At 55.7% G+C, this 21244-nt stretch overlaps 6 protein-coding genes across 7 annotated transcripts; all 6 read left to right on the top strand.

The window, feature by feature from the left end:
* Positions 1 to 772: 772 nt before the first annotated feature.
* ABB37_04434 (hypothetical protein) lies at positions 773 to 7307 on the top strand (the record flags this gene model as incomplete). Of its 2 annotated transcripts, none has more annotated exons than XM_015802112.1 (1): positions 773 to 7307. In XM_015802112.1, exon 1 carries the CDS (start codon positions 3129 to 3131, stop codon positions 7305 to 7307), a length of 4179 nt encoding a protein of 1392 aa, XP_015659513.1. In that variant the 5' UTR covers positions 773 to 3128. The 2 variants fall into 2 exon arrangements, with proteins under 2 accessions (XP_015659513.1, XP_015659512.1); XM_015802111.1 differs by having other exon boundaries at positions 2311 to 7307.
* A 360-nt stretch (positions 7308 to 7667) lies between these two features.
* Positions 7668 to 9584, top strand: ABB37_04433 (hypothetical protein; the record flags this gene model as incomplete). The annotated part of the gene is made up of 1 exon (XM_015802110.1): positions 7668 to 9584. Exon 1 carries the CDS (start codon positions 7953 to 7955, stop codon positions 9582 to 9584), a length of 1632 nt encoding a protein of 543 aa, XP_015659511.1. The 5' UTR covers positions 7668 to 7952.
* A 589-nt stretch (positions 9585 to 10173) lies between these two features.
* Positions 10174 to 11361, top strand: ABB37_04432 (hypothetical protein; the record flags this gene model as incomplete). The annotated part of the gene is made up of 1 exon (XM_015802109.1): positions 10174 to 11361. Exon 1 carries the CDS (start codon positions 10906 to 10908, stop codon positions 11359 to 11361), a length of 456 nt encoding a protein of 151 aa, XP_015659510.1. The 5' UTR covers positions 10174 to 10905.
* A 1199-nt stretch (positions 11362 to 12560) lies between these two features.
* On the top strand, positions 12561 to 14859 carry ABB37_04431 (putative Golgi reassembly stacking protein (GRASP-like); the record flags this gene model as incomplete). Its single annotated transcript, XM_015802108.1, has 1 exon — positions 12561 to 14859. The coding sequence occupies exon 1, from the start codon at positions 13045 to 13047 to the stop codon at positions 14857 to 14859; it is 1815 nt and encodes a 604-aa protein (XP_015659509.1). The 5' UTR covers positions 12561 to 13044.
* Positions 14860 to 15693: 834 nt separating this feature from the next.
* On the top strand, positions 15694 to 18173 carry ABB37_04430 (putative mitochondrial Heat shock protein; the record flags this gene model as incomplete). Its single annotated transcript, XM_015802107.1, has 1 exon — positions 15694 to 18173. Exon 1 carries the CDS (start codon positions 15867 to 15869, stop codon positions 18171 to 18173), a length of 2307 nt encoding a protein of 768 aa, XP_015659508.1. The 5' UTR covers positions 15694 to 15866.
* Positions 18174 to 19230: 1057 nt separating this feature from the next.
* ABB37_04429 (putative GTPase protein) lies at positions 19231 to 21002 on the top strand (the record flags this gene model as incomplete). Its single annotated transcript, XM_015802106.1, has 1 exon — positions 19231 to 21002. The coding sequence occupies exon 1, from the start codon at positions 19332 to 19334 to the stop codon at positions 21000 to 21002; it is 1671 nt and encodes a 556-aa protein (XP_015659507.1). The 5' UTR covers positions 19231 to 19331.
* Between the last annotated feature and the right edge of the window lie 242 nt (positions 21003 to 21244).

The raw sequence follows: 21244 nt of genomic DNA, 5'->3' as shown, positions 1-21244 counted from the left end.
ACCAAGAGGTTTGCAACAACAACAAAACATAAAAACAAACAAACGTACAGGTTTGAAGCACGAAGTAAGGTGAATAAAAACGGGCCCTAATGTAGTTAGTACGATAGCATATTGAGGTGGAATTTGTTATGCGTCTATTCTATCTTAGAGAAAATAGGAAATTTCTTTCTCCCTCTTTCCCCGATTTGGAAGGCAAGAAATGGCATCTGACCGATTTTTTTTTTTTCTTCTTGCACGCCACTTTTGTCTCAATACTGCTTCTTGACTCTTTTTACTTGCATATATGTGTGTGTGTGTGTGTGATGCTTTGTGCAGATTTTTGTCTGTCCGTCCCTCGGAAGGGAGCTAGCGCTTTTTGTTTTAACGCTTTTCTCTTCTTTCTTTTTTATTTTTACGGCATTCAGCGTATTTTTATTTTCTTCTTCGTTCCTTCTAACTACAAGAATTGCGGCTAGAGTCGCGGAAAGCTCGCGCGAGGTGCAGGCACGGAGCGATGCTTGCATGTACGCGTGCGAGCCATGCACTTCCACCCATGAAAAGAAGAGTTAGCAAACTGAGAGCGGGGTAGTGGTGTCATCTCGCCAGAACCCTCTTCTTCTTTTCTTGTCTGAAAGCTGCGTGCAAGATTATTTTTGCTCTTGTTGGCTTTTTTTTTCTCTGATCATGCGCATGCTTTCTCCCCATCTCATCACGTTGTTCTTCCTTTCCCGACCTCCGCACGTTGCTTTCCCTTTCCCTGCCAAATTCAAAAATCCGTGTCGCTGTGGATGCAGAATTTAACTGGAAAGCGCGTCCCGCCAAAAAACGTAAAATTATTGGTTTGCTGACTCGCTTTCCTCTCAAATAATGAGAGGTATCCACACTTTGTTGTTATTGTTGTTTTATACACGCGAGACGCGCTTTTTGTTTTTCTCAATTGGAGCACGACGGTAGACACACGCGCCTTTCGTGTTACCGGGTGCCTAAGCGTGCGGGGCAAAAAACGAACGGGAGAACAACAACAACAAAAGGAAAGAAAGATGACCAAAAGAGGGCATCGCATCATGTTAGTGTTGAAGACGGAGAAGAAATGAAGCAATATCAAAAGTGACGGAAGAAGCATACATTTTCTTTCTCTCTCTCTCTCTCTCTTTGTCACTCGACAAGAATCTGCCTCGTTGCAAGAGGGACCTTGTGTTACGCTCGAAGAAAAACAAAAAAGAAAAGGCCTCTTCTTTTCTTTTCTCATTTTTTCTCTTCTTTTGCTTTTTCTTTTTTCGGTTATCGAGAAACCGATGATGCAAGCGCGCGCACACACGCACACTCACACGCACACACGCGCATATGCGGTTATTGCACGTTGGTTTTTACGTGCGGTGCTGAGTTGACTGGTATGTGGATGCACCAAACGGCGACGCTGCTCTTGGTTTTGGGGGCTCCATCAAATTTCTTATGTATGTGTGTTGTGCCTGCGAATTACATAAAACGTTGTTTGATCCTCTTTTTCTATATCTTATTTTCCGTAAATTCTAACCAATTTTTATGTTTTACTTTTCTTTTCCTTTTTTTTTCATCTTCGTCGAGTTGTCATCCATCAGGTGTAATGTGCTCGGGCGCTTATCTGTACAATAGTATTTCCCCTCACTGTTCTCGGCAGACTGTTCTCCCCCCGGTTCTTTGAGGGGAGTATTAGTGTAGAAAAACAGAAGATCAAGCGCAATCAACAACGGGCACCGACCACCAGTGTCAGCGCGCGTGCTGTGTTTTATTTTGGCGAACGTTTTCGAGTTCATCTCTCGAGCTGTTCCTCAATGGTACCTGTATCAAAAAGTGCCGACACGCGGCAAGGCTGAACACTAAAGGATTAGAGCACAAAGCAAACAGCAACAATAGCAAAAGAAAAGAAAAAGAACAAGGAATGAAATCAATTTGATATCGCGCTTTCCAGTACACGCATTTCTTCTCTCTGGAGAATGAAAAGAAGAGAAGGAATGCGTTTGCTCTACGCTCAACGTGTTGTGCGTTGCGTCATGCGAAGTACTCGCAAACACGATTCTTTCTCACTGTGATGGGGAGGGAAGGAGGGTGGGGGTAAGACCGCGATAGCTGCGGCAAGCTCTCAGAAATGCCGAGTGATCACGACTGCTTCTTTTCCATCTATTTAGATGACAGACATATATGCAGTCAATGGCTACCAGCTGTGCTCTTAACGGAGATGCGGATTTTCGCCTGCAGCGTCTTGTTTTGCAGAAGAAGAATGCCGTATTTGCCGTTCCATGCCTGTTTGCTCTTCCGTCTTCTCTGTTCTTCCTCCTTCCGCACACACGAACAGCCACACGCAATCTTTTTCCTTTTGTCTGAGTTGGCGCATGAGTTTGCCGTAGTTGGCGTTCTTTGACGTAGCTTCATTGGAAGCTTAATAGTAGAAAAAAGAAGAAGAACACTCCTCACGACTTTTCTCTTCCGTCCTGCGTGCCAAAGCATCGCACGTGTGTGCCGACACGTATGGGTACTATACAACTTCAACCATACACAACGTACTCCCAGTAAGGAAGGGAGGTTGCAGCGTCAGAAGATTGTCGCTGTGTGCTTGCAGGTCAACTGCTCATTAGACCAGCATACTACGCAGGCTGACATTTCCGAGTTTTCTCTACTTCCACACAGTATTACAAGTGGAAATCAATTGTAGCAGGTTCTTAACAGCTCGATTTCTTTTAACTCTACTTCTGTAAGCAACCCTTTTTTTCTTTTGCGTGCTCCATAAACGAATCGGCAGCAGCAGTATCGATGTTTACCCGTCCACCTTAGCTCAACTACTACTGATGATTGCCGCGGAGGTTTTTTTGTTCTTCCTAGCGTTCCACAAAGGTTTTTGCTGGAAATACTTTTCTTATTGTTATAAGCTGTCAGTTGGTGTATCTGTTCACACCTACTCTACACCTTCTCTTTTGAATATTGAATTATAAAAGAGAGGTTCTTCTCGGTGTCTCTGCGTTTCTCGATGTGCTTTTGCCTCCCACCAGCGAAATTGTAGCAGCTATTATTTATCTGAGAGAGAAAGAGGAGGAGAGAGACAACATACGCCTTAAAAAGAAGCGCCATTTTCCTTCCCCGGCAATATATTTCTGTATTAGTTTCACTGCATAAAAATGCCTTACTACGATGTGGACGTGCGCACTCCCATCTTCTACCGTCAGAGCTTCGCCAGTGCTTTGGAGACGCAATCGAATAAGGCCTATGCCCGCCTGACACACACACCCGTCGTTGCAGAGCACCTGCCTCGCGGAGCGGCGAGTGGGGCGCGTATTGCGCAGTTCGGCACGAGTCGTCTGCGCAACTTGGACGAACTGGAAAAGCTGCTGCACACCGTACTGGAAGAGGTTGGGCCAACGACCTGTGGCGACGGTGGTGGTGCCACCGTACTCCACTGCTCCACTCGCGAGCTCGGTGCGGCGGCGATGGAGCGCACCGTGATTTCGCCATCCTCGCTTGCACGGGTTCGGTCCTCCCACACGCAGACTTCCCAGAAGGACGTCGAGAGTGGCGTGCCGTGCGCCCCCTCGCCAGCCTCGGATGCCCTCTTTGTAACAGAAATCGATGGCAACGATAACGGTGGTGGCCTGTCTCGCCCCACCGCGCGAGAGATGCCCCACTCCGTTTCCTTTCTCGAGGATGCGTGTTGCGTGCCCCCGCTGGTACACCGAGACGCCGTCAGCGATCAACATCGGTCGGAGTCGAAGGGAATTCGGCTGTGGCGCTGGGTGCGTGGGTGGGTGCGGCGCGGTGCGAGTCCGTCCGCTCCTTCTTCCTCCCCAACGGTGCGGCCGCGAGAGGAAAGGCGAATGGAAGGCGGAGGGGGCGTCGGTGCACGCAGTTACCGCCGCGAGTACACCACAGGAACGGCTGCCGCTCTCGCTTGTCATTCGTCTGCGCCGCAGCCGGAGAAGAAAGCGCCGTCGTTGCCCGGTGTGCCGGAGTGGGTGCGGGCCGCTTTCGCACCTACCGCCTCCGCCATCGCCGCCGCCACTGTCGATAACGTTCACGCGTCTGTTGTACACACACCCCTTGGCTCTTCGACTCACGAGACCGGCGCCGGCGCCGCGGAGGAGTCGTTGCCGTCGACGCGAGACGGTGCAATGCCCGTGGACGGCGGCGCGAGTGGGGTGTACTCCGCCTCCCTGCGTCGTACCACCGATGCGTTCGCTGGGCACACGGCAGGGGTAGCTGCAACGCCGAAAGATAAGGGTGGTGGTAGTGGTTGCAAGGGTAATGGTCAGCTACCCGCCGGCGACACAGACGGAACAAATTCGGCATCCTCCCAGCCCTCCTCGCTTCCAACCGCGGAGGTCCTTTTGGAATCGTGGTGTCGCCGCAGTGACAGCGGAGCCGTGCACGGCAGCAGTGGGGATGATACGGCGAGAAGCTGTGCTCACACGGAAGTTCCAGCGGACAGCCACTTCTGGGTCGCCTCGCCTTGTGGGTCTCTCGCGCACGCCAACGCCTCTGCTGCCGAAGACGGAGACGCTGCCAGGTCACGCAATGATGTTCAGCGGGGCCCGACCCACAAGAGTGGTGCATCTACTGCAGTAACGCCCACCATCAGAACGGAAACCACAGCAGGAAGTTCAGAAGCACCGCCGTGCGTGGAAAGCAGCGGTGAACGGGATGGCGACGCATCCGCGCCGTCACTGCCGCACAGAGGCCAATCTGCTGCTGCTTCCCACGCTCACAACAGTATCACCACCACGGACGAGCCACACAGGGCCAATGCTTCCTTTTCCTTTACAGGACACAACGGAGCGTGGAAAGGTGGAAATTGTCCTCATTCCACGGCGACGCAGCACCCCGCTGCTTCTCGCGGCACCCATGGCACAAATACGTTGGCCCGGTGGGACCGACACGCCTACGCAGTCGAGTTAGTCGGCTGGCTGCACCTGCTGGTGTGGGTGCGCTGCCAGGTCATTTACTTCTTACGCGACCTCTCGGGCGTGCAGGGCTTTGTGGCGTGGAGTGCCTGGTACTGGTCGTGGGCCCAAGAACACCCCCGACAGGCCTCGCTGCACCAGGCCTTGTCGTCGCGACGCTTCTGGCGGGGACTGTGGAAGCGTGGTCTCAGTGCGCAGCTCAGTGAGGTGCAGTACGAGACCAGTGGTCACATGTTCACCCTGAAGAACGCCTTTCGACTCATCGTCAGCTGCATTGGCGCGGCGTACACCTCGCTGGAGCATCTGAACTCCGTCATTTTGCAAGTCCAACACCACTGCGAGATGACGACACCACCGAGAGCGGCAGCAGCCGCGGCAGCGCGCTCCTGCGTGGCCAGTATTGGAGCCGTTGGTGTGAGCATGCCGGTGATCCCTGAGTTGAACAGCAGCATCAACCGTAGTGCGTACATCACGAACAGGCGAGACTTCTTGTCGAATCAAAACAGCGTATTTTGGAGTCCCGCTCCGGTGTCGATGATGAACGACGACTTATCTCCACTCGCACCGCAACCACGAGACGGCGTGGACAGTCGTGCCGGTGCGGCTGTTGACTCACACAACGCACATCGATCGGTCTTCGACGGCGCGTGTGAGCAGGACCGTGCGAACGGCGCCGCGATGGGAGAGGCGGCAGCGGAGGAGGTGGAGGCAGCGGCGGCGCTCTGTGTGCTCGACGAGCTTCGCCAGGCTGTCTGGTCCATGTTGAAAGAGCAGCGATCGATGTTCCACTCCAGCGGGCAGCAGCTCGAGGCGCTGGAGTCGAACGATTTTTTCGGGTGGCCGGGCGAGTTTATGCACGCGGATGGGCGTCCACTTGGGAATGCCTCGACGACACATACCGCCGGTGGCCGCGTACCAGTGTTCGCGGAGAGCCTGCTCAGCGCCTCCGTGACAGGGGAGGTCTATCCAGCCGGCTCGTCGCCGCGTGTATACGATGAGGCGCGACGACCTGCGGAGGACAGGGGCAGTGGGTGCCCGGTCACCGCCCGCGACGGGGCAGTGGCGCTCTTGCAACGTGTGCAGCAGTCCCGTCATCTCGTGCTGAGGCTGAAGGTATTCGTGCAGCGCGCGCACAACCCGCCTGCCGCACGCCATTGGCAGCGTATCGTGATAGCAGCTGCGACGACGATCCCACCGTTTATTTGGCTTTACCGGAAGACCCCCGCTGAGTTAATGGAACTGGGGCGTGGACGCTACCACCTCGCACAGCTAATCGTGAAGTCGTACCTCTTGGACCCCATCGCGCAGCTGAGGGAGTCGCTCTTCTACGTCCGCCCCGGCGTCGAGGACCGCCGTGGCGCCTTTGAGCGTGACGCTGTGTCGTTGGCAAACATTATTCGCGACTTTCACGAAGACATGTACCCGAACATGCCGCTGAGTCGACTGGAGCAGATGCGCGACCGTACGCTGGACCGCCTACGTGCTGGTGTGGCAGACCCCGAAGGGCTTGGGCTGATTGAGCAGCAATATCGCCACTCCGTGCGCCACCCGATCCGCAGCGTATTCTTCGGGGACCTGCCTCGCATCCTTCTCATACAGATGTCATACCAGGCACTGGAGATGAGCCGCGTCGCGAATGGCGTGGATGAGGTGCTGGAGGGCAACGACCTCAATTTTAAGGTGATGGCGCTGCTGCCGGTATTCGCCGCGGGCGGCCTTTTGGCGTGGTGGGGGCTGCTGCGGTACCGCGCCAATCACAAGCCCATCCACATGCGCATGAAGCTTCTCTGGCGGTCTCTCTACCGCGTAATCAGCTTTGCCGGCAGTGGGCGGCAGGTCCTACCGCCGTTTATGCGAGGTTCGCCGCAGCACATCGTGGTGGGCGCGCGTTTGCCAGAGCCTTCCAACCTCCCGAAGACTCGAGCTCGGGCTCGTGTTGCGGGAGACGTCCACACGGAGCCACCAGCGACGGGCAGCAACAATCATTACAACCATTTGCGCCACGACGGCGGAAAGCTCGACAGGCGTACCGCTGCAGCCACTGGTGCGGTGGGGACTGCGACAGCAAGCATGCTGACAATGCCAGTCTATGAAGGACACGCAGAGGTCTTCGACCCTGCTGGTTGTACGGAGGCGGGCGAGGACAGCAACTCCCTTCTCGCTGCGTCGATGAACTCGCATGACGGCGTCGCCTCGGCGCGTCAGCTCAACAACTATGAACAAGGAATGGTGCTGCTGCTCTCGCATGTGATCCGATCGCTCGCGGCAGAGTATCTTCGCTCGTATGAGTATTTCCACGAGTTGGTGGAGGACTTGAACGACTTGGAGAGCGTGCAGAGCTCGCGGCATCAACGCCTGGCTACGTTGGAGCGCATGCGCACCACCCACGCTTCCCTGTTCTGACACACCAGTGAGCGTAACGGACAATTTCCATGGTACAGAAAGAGGAATGTATATTTCCATCATGCGTTTATTTCTTCGGATGAGAAGGGTTGCCTACGAGGCATTCGCAAGACGGTGTCGCTTAACTCGCATAAGTAAATGCAACGTCGCCGTTGTCTCGCAATGACACCCCTCCATCACCGAAGTGCCCGCAGCGAGCTGTTCTGCCTGCGTGTTGGACGTGGTTTGAGTTCGAAATTCTGCTCCACATGAAGTCACCCATACACTCACACACTGCCTCTTTTAAATTCGCCCTTCTTGTGTTTTCTTCTTCTATCTTCATCGACCACACATGCCCGAACCCACGACACGCATTCCAAAGAAGCAAAACAAAAGCAAAACCCCGATCGTGTTTCTTTCGTGCGCAGGAACGCCTACTCCCAGAGGAAGAGAGCCGACACACTTCATAAGCAAAAAGTCTTTGTTAAAAGCAGGCACTGAAGGAGCGCAAGTCGTCGCAGCAGCTTAGGCGTTTGTTTTTCTTGCTGCTTTCATCGTTTCGTTGTACGCCAGAAAAGGAAGGAGGGATAGTCGGCACACCGTCCTTATTATTCTTTTTTCTTTAAGCATAGAGACACGCACACACGCACTTTGTCCGACAGTAAAATGGCACCGAAGGCCGCCAAGAAGGAGCCGAAAGTCAGTGCGGCAGAGAAGCGTCGCGAGACACAGGAGAAGCGCGCCTTGAAGGAGAGGGCCGATCAGCAGGCGCTCGCGGAATGGATCGACACCCACGACCCACTGCTGGACAAAGCCGCAGACACGCCCATCCAGCTGGAGGAGCTCTTTTCATCTAAGCTGGTGCACCGCACCTTCGCTCAGCCTGGCGTGGGGGACACTCCCTATGACTGGACGGAATTTCGAAAGGTGCTGGCGGAGCGCTCCGCGACGAGCCCGCGTTGGTTTATTCAGCTACGCGAAGAGGACTTGCTGGCGGGTGCGGAGGGCATGGAGGGGGTGACGGTGGACTGCTACGTGATTGCCGAGGCGGCGCAGCCAACCCTGGCACCAGCGGAGTACATTGTGAAGGTGCACTGGCCCTACAGTGATGCCGAGGACAACGCACCGGAGCGCATTCTGCCGCTGGAGAGCCAGGAGATGTGCTGGCGCCGCGTCGTGAAGGCGGATGGGAGTGATATGAACGTGTACCTCCTGCAGAAGAGGCACAGCGACGGTGCCGCGAAGACAGGTCCGGCGCTCGCTTCCTCCGCCTTTGGCTTTGGCGCGAGTGCTCCAAGCGCGTCTTCGCCGACTGCCGCTGCTACGACTGTCACTGCGCCTTCCGCTGATGCGCCATCTTCCACAGCTGCATCGACGGCAACATCGAGTTTGGGTTTTGGTTTCGGTGCTGCACCGACGGCAAATGGTGCTCCCACCGCTGCCGCAGCCTCAGGCTTCGGCTTCAGCTTTGGCCCTGCCATCCCGACATCGGCGCCGTCTGCCGGCAATGGTAGCAGCACCACAACGACTGCGTTCAGCTTCGGCTTTGGCCAGAGTTCCGCTGCGCCGGCTCCCCCCTCGTTTGGTTTTGGTGCCCCCGCGGCGCCTTCAACGGCCCCCGCACCGGCGGTGACCAGCGAGGTGAAGGTGGAGCCCCTCAAGACGTCTGAGATTTTGTTCGCCTTGTGGTCGCGCAGGCGTCTCACCGACCTGGCGAAGGAGATCCGCTCCGGCAGCCGCATCGTCCGCGAGGACTTCCCGCTGGACGCGAGCACCACGATGAAACTGGTGATGCAGAACGATCGCAAGGACGACGTGGCGACGACGACGCGTCGCCTGCTGTTGAACCGCCTCTTCGCCAAGCAGGACCCCGATGTGCGGGCGATGGACAAGTGGATCGACGACTGCCCTGTGTACGACGAGGCGCTGGCCCCGGCGCTGCAGGCCTTTCGTGAGCGTCAGCTGAACGAACTTGCGGAGGAGTCGGAGGTATTTCATCAGATCTGCGAGCGCTACCACGGCAAGATCGAAGAGGAGCTGCGGCGCATCGTGAAGCTGCGCCTGTCGGCCGCCGATGCTGAGCTTGACCGGATCGCCGCCATCACAGAACAGATAAAAGAACACAAGCTGGCCGAGAAGAGCGCCTTTCGACTGCTAAAGTTCTACGCGAAGAATGATGTGTTGCGGTTTCGCCCGTTTGGCAAGATTAGCGGTATCTCGGAGATGGGGGAGAGCGTCGATGTCTGCGTCCCACCGGCGCACGTGAACATCAACCCTTTCACGGGAAAGCCTCTGTAGACGCGATGGCGTTGTATTCTGAAAGAGGAGGGAGATAAAGGAAGAGGGGAATAGTGTATCCTGGATGGCTTTATCTGACAGCCGGTGCTCCTTCCTTTTTTTTGTTGTTGTCAAAAATGCCGGTGTAACGGAATTGTTTTTCTTTTCCCTTTTTTCTGGTAAACCTCCTAAAGCGTCCGGAGGATTCATAAGTTTCTTTTTGTTCCATTTTTATGTTGTTTGTTTACCCTCGCAAAGAAACAGCGCTATGATTGAAGAGCATGCTCGGGGGGACACACCCGCACACAGTAATTCCGCCTGCAGTATGAGGGACAAGCTGACATGGCAGTTTTCATGTTTCTGTTCAAGTTCCGTTCAACAACAACAAAGAGCATACGTGGAAGTGTGGTGGTTGTTCACGCAACGCTGCGGACGTCGTCAACAGATGCGCTTTCTGCTGCGTGGAATTCGCTGCGGCACGGTGAAACGGTCAGGCCGTTTCATTAAAAATGCGACGCACCCTTTCTTGTCTTTTTCTCCACCTCGATGCTGTTTTGTTGACATGGTTTGCCCTTCCTCTTCTCTCCCTCCCCCCCCCCCCTCCCCCAACGGAGGAAAACCCGGTAAGCACACACGTACAAGGCTGTGGTTCTGAAACTCTTATTTTTCTTTAACGGTACTGAAGCAACGACTTTCGTTGTTATTCTTTCTTGTTTTCTTCTTCTTGACATGTTTGATCGGTATGAATTCATAGGAAATTCTCCCTCGCCCGCACTGCTTCAAAAACGGCGCATCCCAGCGCTGCTTAGCACAAAACAGGTGGCTTTTCTCTCTACAAAATCGAAAGACACTGCCATCGTTTGAAGGGCCGTTGCTTCCACCTGCTTTCCTTTTATCTTCTTTCTCGTCTTTACGCTTCGTTAGAATGGACACACCTACACCGTCGCCGGGGACGCCGCAGCAGTCCGGCAGCCGCTTTTCGCTCTCCTCCTGGAAAAGTTGGTGGTCGCTGCGCTGGATGCCCGTGCTCTTCTCCACACGATGTGTACCTCCGCCTTCCTCGTCGTCGCTGGACAGCTCTCCACTGCTGAGCGACAGCACCTCTGCCTTTGTCGTTGACGAGACAAGCGCGCCCAGCTCACCTCTTCCCGCAAACAACACGCAATCACCCGGCGTCCCTGCTGCGTTTACTCCTTCTATCGTACAACAGGAAAGGAAAGGAATCAGTGAAGGACAACGTTTCGTGAACGCCGCGAACATCCCACCGGCTGCCGTCCCGGCGACCACCGCTGTAAACTTCAGGTCGACAGCAGCGGCAGCGGTGGCGGCAACGGACGCCAAAATGGGCCGCTTTCACTCCGCCGACTCGTCCAATGGCAGCAGCAACAATACTGGCGTGGCTGCCGACTCCACTCGGTTTGGGGAATCTTCGAGAAGCACAACACCGCGTCCTTTGTCTCCCTCAGCCACGTCCACGCCGCGCCTGTCCACTCCGTTGATGGCGCCGCTGTCGGAGGAGGTGTACGCCGTGAAGCCGTGGGCGATGATGGAGGCGGCAGCCGTGGCGACCAGCGCCCGTAGCACCGCCTCTTTCCCGCTTTCTGGCACAACGTCCGCGGCGGATGCCCTCGCGGCGGATCAGATGCGCATCCCTCCAGCGTGTGTGGAGCTTCCGGGACCGCAGTCGTTGTTTATTCGGGGTACGGCTGCGTCAGGATGTGACAGCCACAGCATCGGCTTGCTGCAGAGGAGCGTCTTGGCGGAGCAGCTCGCTGCTTCCCTTTCTCGGTCGCAATGAAGGCCGAGGAGGGAAGGCGAGAGAGCGTGACACGGCGCCCTCGGCGCTGCTCTTTATTACGTACGCGTTTTCCCGATCTGATAGTGTTTTTTTTTTAGTCCCCCACCTCTCCCTCCACCGGCGAGCACTCAACATGCTCGCTTTATGTCCTTCTTGGTGCTGACCTGCGTACAGGACTTTACTCGAAACGAAACGGAGGGGGACTTTCTGAGCTGTGCAAATACGCAGCATTCTCCTGTTTTCTCGCGTTGCACTGCTGGTTCGAGTCTGCTGGGCTTTACGCTTTGCGGTGCTCTTTGACGCTCTCTCTGTTTCTTCTCTTTGTACTAAAAAAATAGGGAAAAGAGAAAGTTCTTTTCTTTTTCCTTGCAGTGTTTCGGTAAGCAACAACAACAGGAATACTAAGGAGGAATGCCGCAGCTACCGCGGTAGATGTTGTATGAAACACACAGAAAACGTCACTTATACTCTTTTCTTGAGTTATTCAGAATTCCCGTAGACTTATCATTGTATTTGTTTCACTATTCACTAGTATTGTTATTGCTGTTGCTGTTTAGAGTTCGCGGAGAGCTTTTCATCATGCACTATCGAGCACGAGCTTTGCACACACCCCGTTTTTTTTTCTCCCTCTCGCCATTGACCTCTTATTTTGTTTCTTTGTCAGCCCCCAACAATTTTCATCGACTCCTCTGCTTTGCGGAGCGGAGCCGCTGTCGTAGTAATGAACACACGATGTTCTGCGGACGAGCAGCTGCCTCTCTCGCCTTCTTTCTTCTCATTTTGCTTTCTGATGCACATGATCGGTGCGTCTTTCCTTTCCTTTCCTTTTTTATCCAGGCTTGGATGGCGACGCTGTGTTGACCTCGTTGATGAAAAAGAAACATACCTTTAGTCTTTCGATCGTTAAGGAATGAAGGAGAGAAACGTGCGCAGCGATTAATCATGAAGCAACATTCTTTTAGAGTGTCATCACCAGTGCGTTCCCATTCAACGTGAGCGTGCGACAAGCGAGCGGAATGGCGAGGACCTCTGGCTACTGCGCACAGAATGGAGGGAGGTTACGGAAAGGCCCAACGCACCTTTTTTTCCCTCCATTTCACCCACTCCATTCATTCCGCTCCTCTTCACATACTATCTTCACCACATCACCCCCCCCCCGCTCATCACGTTCCACCACATGGCACACGCTGAACGGCACAGCACGGTTAAAAGGGAAGTCCTACGCGCACACGCTACCAACGCAACCTCTCGTCACTTCAAAGTAATTGCCGTGCGCAGCGGGTTGGCGACTTTGCGCGTTGCAGTAAGGCCATTTGTACCGTTTACGACGGGGCTGAGAAGGAACAACAAAGCAAACAAAAAGGCGTTAGAGCTATTTTTTACCTTCTGGATTGTGTGTTCATATCGGCGTTCCTTCGTAAGATTTTTTGAATATTCTTCTGTGTCTGAATAGAGAAGCCGTAAGTATTTATTTTATTTAGAAGGACGTTTTCACCGTAGCGCTCATTCCGAATCCCTTCGGTTTTTATTCGACTTTTTTCCCTTTCCCAGGACGCACTCTTTACGCGGGGGGAGTTCCGGTCCCTTCTTTGCCGGTTGCTGTTGATTCCACTGTGTCTCTCCTTTCTGTTTCCCTTTCCCTCGCGCGGGTGGTAATTTGTTAGGCCAACGAAGAGAGTTACGATGGGTCAAGATCAAAGTCGCACACAGAATGGGCAGGCAGCGGCGACGCGCACGCAGGTGCCCGCCGGCGTCGCGGGCTCACAAGGCGCCGCTGTGGCCACCGTGCCTTTAACCGGCATCGAGGGCTTTCAAGTGGTGCGCTTGCTGCCGTATAGCCCGGCTCATAAAGCGGGCCTGGTGCCGTACTTCGACCTCATCACTTCACTCGACCACGTCCCCCTCGAGTCAGAAGGCAAGCCGGCTCTGCAGTTCTTCAAGAGCTACATCGCCAACCACCGCGACCAGCCGATCTGCTTCACCGTGTTCAACCTGCACATCCGTGCCTACCGGGATGTGTACTGCGTCCCGTCCGATGCGTGGGGCGGGGGCGGACTGCTGGGTTGCAGCGTTGAGTGGTCGCGCGCTGAAGGGTGCTTGGAGCGCTGCGTGCACGTCGTCGATGTGCTGGAAGGCAGCCCTGCGGCCTACAGCGGGGAGTTGCAGGCAAACCGCGATTACATTATTGGCATGCAGACCGCGCAGGAGCCGCTGATCTCGCTCATTAAGAGCCAAAAGGACTTTTACAGCCGACTCGAGGACTGGCACGAAGAGCAGCGGTGGGCGTTAGAGCGGCAGCAGCGCTTTCCAAACGAGGCGGTCGACCTCCCGCACATCCTTCTCTTTCTCGTGTACAACAGCGAAAGCAACACAGTAAAGGAGGTGGCGGTGGAGATGGGCACCAACCCCGAGGCGGCGCTGGGTATGAGCGTGGCGACGGGGCTGCTGCATATCGTTCCTTCCGCCACCACGACCGGTGACGCGGCCACGGCGGACTCGCTGCCGATCATGAACAAATTTGTGCGGCTGGAGGCCGACCGCGCCATCACCAGCACCCCGGGGGCTCCGGCGCCGGCCACGCTGCCGCCTCCCCCGTCGTTTCTCGCACAACAATTACCGCCGCAGCAAGACCAACAGTATCCCCAACCAGATGCGCAGCCGCACCCCGAGGAGAATCACGTGCCACAAGCTTACTACCACGAGGGAGAGGAAGCTTATGAAGCGCCCATCGCCGCGGCTCCAGCGGCAGCTTCTGCGCAGCCTCCTCTTCCACCACGTAATGCCTCTGCCGCTTCCGCTGGTGCTCCACCGCACTACAATTCGTTCTTTCCAACCCCGCCAGCACCACAGCACCAAAAACACCAGCCGCACGCGCCGGTGTACGCGAAGCCGGCCTTCTTCAACGAGGACGTCGTCCCACCTCCGTGCAATCACGCCCCCACCGCTTCCGTAGAACCTTCGTCCCACGCTGCCGCGCTCCCCCCTCCGCCCCCTCCACCACCACCTCCGACAACCTCTTCTGCGAACTCATCGAAGAGGAACTCGTTCCGTCTCGCACTGGCGTCCGTGGAGTCATACGAACGTCCGCCCCATGCTGTCGCTCACCCTACTGATTCCGCGCCGCCTCCTTCCAAGCAGGCAGCGGCAATGAACCACCTTCCTCCTCCTCCACCTCGGCTGCCTCAGCCGCACGTGGAATCTCGGGCACCGCCATCCGGGGCCCAACCACCATCACAGCAGCAGCACGCAATGGCCATGGAAGAGGTCGCCCCTCCGGTAGTTCCCCCGCACACGGCAGCACCTGCGGGATCCCCTGCGCCGATCGTCAGCCTCCACGACACCCCAATTCTCTCCTCCGTGTCTCCACTGCCTCCGCGGCAACAGCAGCAGCCACAACTGTCGGCAGCGCAACGCGGTGCGTTTAGTATAGTCAACATGCCTCCTCCGTTGAAGTACCCTGTCTTTCCTGGTGCCGCAATGAAGCATCAACAGAAGTGACACATTTGCTGTGAGCACAGTGGTGTTGGAGAAAACTGCGGCGACTTGAGGTGCTCATGCACACCAGCACCGCTGGTGCGCGCTGTTGCTACTGCGTGCTGCCGCTGCCGCCGCCTTTTTATCTCCTATTTAACTGTTCGCGCCGTTGGCGAGGCGCCGACTCTGAGTTGTCGAAGGGGGCGGAATGAAGCGACTCGAAAAAAGTCTGTCAGCGGATATGTGCTCCGTCGAAGCTGCCACCACGTTCACGTGGAGTAGTGTTTCCTTTGTTCTATCTTGATTTGTGCTGATGCAGTCACATGCAACCTTGTGGTGACAAAACTGTGCCCCTTTTTTCCCTACGTTACATTGTACTTCTCGTTTTCTCCGTTCATTGTCCTCCCCCGGAGCTCACTACCTTTTAACCGGGCAGCGATTCAAAAGAGGACAGGGATGAACCGTCTAACCGAGAACAATAACAACGCCGACGCGCAAGAACTCGCCAATCTGGACTAATCCCGCTAATTGTCAGCTAAGCGGTGCTCTGTGAGATGTTTCATCTCTCAGGCTTGCAGGTTCGTGTCCACTTGTGCAGTGTAGAAAGAAATGAGAAGCTGCTTCTGTCGACGCAGCATTACTCCCTTCTCAGGGCGGTGGTGGAGAAACAAAGCTCAATCGACCTTCATGGTGAGGTGCGTGATCTACAAAGTGGAAGGAGTGGCGTTCCAAAGCTATGCATGCACCACAAGAAGAAAAGAAAGAAAAGGAAAAGTTCACCATTCGTGCGTTGTAATGTTTTGTTTTTGTTCATCCTGTCTTCTCCTTCTCTCCCCCCCCCCCGGCCAACCGTCGTTAGTCTATTCGCTCCTTCACAAGCCACACACAACGAAATTGCAGTAGAGCGCCGTCGCGCCCCTCTTTTCTCTCGTAACAGGTCGCTTTCCAATTCCAGCTACATTTGTTCTTTTCTTTTATTTCATCCCTGCTGCGAGGCGGAGTGAAGGCAAGGAAAGAGAAAAGAAAAGAAAATGCGTCGCGCCGCTCAGAAGGTCACCGTGGCGTCGGCTGCGGCTGGGTCGAGGATCCTCTTCCGTGCCCTGGACAAGAGTGCGGCATCTCCCACAATGCAGCAACGTGCGACGGCTGTTGCAACGACGGGGGCGGCGTCTTTCACTGCCCTCCACACCACCTGCCGCTACGGCTCGACTGAGGAGAAGCCCGTAGAGACGGTGACGGCAGAAGCTGATTCTGCCGCGGCGGCAAAGGCGGCGGAGGGGGAGGAGGCGAAACCGACAGTGACGGCAGATGAGATGGACGAAGACGTCATTGTGGAGCCGGCGCCGGAGAACGTGGGCCACCGCGGCAGCGAGGCGGACGCACCGAAGGGCGCCGCCGCCGGTGCGGAAAGGACCGTTGGTGAGGCGGAGGAGATGGGCTTCAAGACGGAGACGCGGCAGCTGCTGGACATCGTCGCCTGCAGCCTCTACAGCGAAAAGGAGGTCTTCATTCGCGAGTTGGTCTCCAACGCGAGCGACGCCCTCGAGAAGCGTCACTTGCTCGAGCTCAGCAATCCCGAGTACGCTCGTGACTCGGATGACGAGGCCCCGCTCATTGCCCTCTCGTGCAACCAGAGCAAGAGCCGCTTCATCATTCGTGACACGGGCGTTGGCATGACGAGGGAGGAGCTGGCGGAGAATTTGGGCACAATTGCCGGGTCCGGCTCGAAGGCTTTTGTGCGGGAGCTGCAGAGCAGTGGCCAGTCGGCGGCGGAGAAGATTATCGGTCAGTTCGGTGTGGGTTTCTACGCCTCCTTCATGGTCGCCAAGACCGTGAAGGTGTACAGCCGCAGCGCCAAGAAAGGGTCGAAGGGCTACCTGTGGGAGTCGGACGGCACCGGCACCTTCAAGATCACCGAGTGCGAGGGCGTGGAGAAGGGCACGAAGATCGTGCTGGATGTGAAGGACACGGAGCTGTCCTTCTGCACGCCGCAGGTGGTGGAGCGGGTGCTGAAGAAGTACAGCAACTTTGTCTCCTACGAGATCACACTGAACGGCGGAAAGGTGAACACCGTCGAGGCTCTTTGGATGAAGGATAAGAACGACATCTCGAATGAGGAGCACATCGACTTCTACAAGTTCATCTCCGGCTCCTACGACAGTCCGATGTTCCGCCTGCACTACTCCATCGACGCGCCGATGAGCGTGCGGGCGTTGCTGTACGTGCCGCAGTCGCACACGGAGAAGTACGGCGGTGGCCGCATGGAGAGCGGGGTGAGCCTGTACTCGCGCCGTGTGCTGATCCAATCGAAGGCGAAGGGTGTCCTGCCGGAGTGGCTGCGCTTTATCAAAGGCGCTGTGGACAGCGAGTCGATCCCACTGAACGTGTCGCGCGAGCACACGCAAGACGGTGGCATGATGCGCCGCCTCAGCACCATTCTCACCAAACGCACGATTCGCTGGTTCGAGGAGGAGAGCAAGCGCGACCGCAGCAAGTACGAGCGCTTCATCCAGGAGTACGGACCGTTTCTCAAGGAGGGCATTTGCACCGACCAGGTGCACAAGATGGAGCTCGCGAAGCTGCTGCGCTTTGAGACGACCAAATCGGACATCGACTACCCCTTCGTGTCGCTGGACAACTACCGCGATCGCATGCAGCCGAACCAGTCGCACATCTACTACCTCAACTCGCCCAGCAAGGAGATGGCGATGCAGTCTCCCTACTTCGAGCAGTACAAGGAGCACGGTCTGGAGGTGCTCATCTGCACGGAGCCGATCGACGACTTCGTCATGCAGCACCTCGACACCTACGCGAAGCACAAACTGCAGAACATTGAGATGTACGACGCGAACATGGACGGCTACGTGCAGCACCAGAAGAAGCTGGCGGGCGACAAGGAGGAGGACGTGTCGGTCAAGAAGCAGCTGAACGAAGTGCAAGTGAAGGCGCTGGCGGACTTCATGTCGAAGCGGCTTGTCGGCCGCGTCGGGGTGGTGAAGGCCACCAACCGTCTGCGGGACAGCCCGGCCGTGCTGGCCGATCACGAGTCGGCGCAGATGCGCAAGATCTACCGGATGACGGGCCAGACCGCCGGCCCGCCGCCGAAGTACAATCTGCAGTTCAACCCTCAGCACCCCCTCATTCGCAAACTATACACGCTGTCGCAGTCCGAGTCGAGCGAGGAGGTGGAGACGGCTGGCCTGCTGGCGGAGCAGGTGTTTGATAATGCCGTGATTGCGGCTGGGCTGCTGGAGGACCCGCGCAGCATCGTCTCGCGACTGAACACGATCATGTCTCGCATGGTGGACAAGGTGCCTGAGCCGTCCGCGGACAAGTAAAGAGGGCGGGCTTGTGAGCGTGCCGTTGTGCAGATGCGAGGCGTGCTCCGTGCGCTTATTCCGCCTTTGCAGAAGCGATTGTGTTTCTCTACAGCGTTCTAGTTATTGATTTGTCTTTTTTCCGTTCCAGATTGACAGAGCTTGTTTTATTCTTGTTTCCACTGTTATTATTATTATTATTATTATTATTATTATTATTAAGTAATTCTTCACACTTTTTAAAAACTGTTGTCCGGTTTGTGGTGTGTGGGTGTGTACGTGCTTTGCTGTGGTGCTCGCATGTTTTTTTATTGTTTCTAAGTTATTTCGTCGAAGTACAACCGATAACGTTGTTTTATTTATTATTGTGTTCACCAGAGATGCATGAGCGGGGAAAAAGGAAAATACATATATACATACATACATATATATATATATTGTCATCTTCATGTCATTGTGTTGCCTCCTTTTTCTTGTCGGAATGCAGCGAATTCGAGAGGAAAAGGGACGGCACACACATTACACACGGGAAGAACTATTAAAGGAAAAGAAAATAAAAAAAAGACAGCTTCGAAACACAAAGGTGAAAGACAGCTCTTTTGCGCTCTCCATTTTGTCGCGCTTTGTAGTTTCGTCTTCTTTCTTTATTAAGCAAACTTTCACAGGAGATCACGAAAGGAACAGGAAAAAAAACCCTTTAAAAAAGAACGCGTATGCGTATCAAAGCACCGCACAGCACCGACACGGCGCTCTTTGGTCGTATTACGTGCCACTTCGGCGTTGTTATCTCTATTGTGTTTACAGGAAACGGCAGCAAATGCGTGGTTGCTGGTGTTCGTCGCCGGTTTTTTTTTCGTGTGTTGTTTGCTTGCGCTCAGTACGAGGATGAAGATATATATTTTTTAAATTCGTCTCTTGCTACTCTTCTGAGAAGTTGACGCTTCTGTCGTAACAACCGTCATCGCATGGGTGTTTGCGTTTATAGCATTCTAATACACCGATGCGCACGCACGATCCACTCACCTCCTTTCTCCCTTACGATCGTCTTCCTTTGTCACATTTACATATAAAATACTCAGCTTTTTCTTGCTCTCTCGTACAATAGTGAAGGGAAGCACTCCCGACAGTTGCTCCTCCTTCGCTTGTCTCCGTGTCTATCTGGGAGCGCCATTTCGCACCATGGGTGGCCACTCAAAGAAGAGCGGCAAGGGCGGAGGCGGCGCCCACGCGCGTGGCAGCCGCGAACAAAACCAACGAAAAGTGCTCAAGAAAGACCTCGGCGTGCCGGACTTGAAAGATGTCAAGCAGCGCCTTTCTCAGACTGCTCGGGGACGCACCCACAGCGTCTTAAGCATCCCGCACCTGCACCGCAACGGTGCAGGTGCACAGGACACGGGATCCAGCACGAGCCGCAGCGGTGGAATGCGTCTCGCCGGCCTTGTCCGTGGTGGCATGGCGATCGGCAAGGCAAGCCCGCAGATACAGAAGAAAGTGCTGCAGCACACCCTCAGCAGCGATGCATCCTCCTCCACCTTAGCGGATCGTCGGCGCGAGATGCTCACTCTCGCCCTGCGCACCTCGGAGAAGGTGCACGATTTCGAGGCCCCGGCGCAGCTCTACGCTGGAGAGGACGGCGGTGCGGAGGAGGACGACAAGTGGGCGGAGGACGTTGACCGCCGCGGCCAAGACCGCTCGCTGCAGCGCTTCTTCAAAGAATTCCGCCGCGTGGTGGATAACTGCGATGTGCTGCTGCAGGTGTTGGACGCTCGTGACCCGCTTGGCTGCCGCCTCACCCAGCTAGAGAAGAGCATCCGATCTACCTACGGCGAGGAAAAGAAGAAGATGGTGGTGGTGCTGAACAAGGCGGACATGCTGCCGTCGAAGGAGATCGTGGACGCGTGGATGCACTACTTCGAGGAACACGAGCATCTCATGTGCATCCCCTTCGCTGCCACGGCGAAGGGATCGGCGGGGCAGGCGTACGTCTCGAACATGTTCAAAAGACTGCGCTCGCTCGCCCGCAATGACGAAACGGGCGACCGCAAAGCCATCGTGGTGGGCGTGATTGGCTACCCAAACGTCGGCAAGAGCTCCATCATTAACGCGCTGAAGCGCAAGCAGGTGGTGGGTGTAGGCAATGTACCCGGCTTCACAACCGGTAACACGGAGGTGGAGCTGCGCTCTGATATTCGTGTGATGGACTGCCCTGGGGTCGTCACACCTGGCGAGGACAACGGTGATGTGGTGCTGCGGAATGCGATTAAAGTGGGCGACCTTGTCAACCCTTTCTTGCCTGTTCAGCGCCTGCTGCAGCGATGCACCGCCGTGCAGCCGGCCGACGACCACGACAACGTCGACGTCGCCGCGCATCAGGCGCTGCGTGCACAAGGACTGCATCCGCTGGCCCTCTTCTACGGAATTGGCCAGGTGCGCGAGAACGACGTGATGGACTTCATTCAGCAGGTCGGCACGCGACGCGGGCGGTTGACACGCGGCGGCCAGGTCGACGAGGAGGCGACGGCGCGGATGATCTTGACGGATTGGAATGACGGCCGCATCCCGTACTACACCTATCCGCCCGCGGTGGATGAGCTCTTCCTGCGCAGCGATGACGCGTACCGAGCTCGGCCAGCCGGCAGCGCTGAGGAGGACGACGCGCCGGCGCAACTCGTGTCGGCCGTAGCGCACGGTGTCACCTTCGATGGGCTGCCCACCTTCCACCTTCACATGGGTCGTATTGAGGAGCGACAAACAAAGAAACGGTGGAAGCACGGTGGGCTTGGCGAAGAGGACAGTGCGAGAGGCAACGCGTACAACGACTACGACGAGGACGGGGATGAGATGCTTTAGGCAGAGGATTTTTCCCTTTTCTTTTACTCTCTTCGGAGGTCGGGAAAGGGACGCGGCGGTGTATCTCCAGCGCCCATTCACGTGCGTTTCCCATCGATACCGCAAGTGGATCGCACACTTCTCCCAGGTTCCCCCGTATGGCCAGGGAAGTCCACGCAGTTGTGTGTCTTCGTTGTGTCTGTGGGGAGAAGGAGCAATCGCTTTTCTCGTCTCTGTAGTTGCTGTTGCTCACCAACACTTTC

The sequence above is a fragment of the Leptomonas pyrrhocoris genome (genome assembly GCF_001293395.1).
Source record: "Leptomonas pyrrhocoris isolate H10 chromosome Unknown, whole genome shotgun sequence".
NCBI lineage: Eukaryota > Euglenozoa > Kinetoplastea > Trypanosomatida > Trypanosomatidae > Leptomonas > Leptomonas pyrrhocoris.
This window is presented reverse-complemented; position numbering and strand designations above follow the sequence as displayed.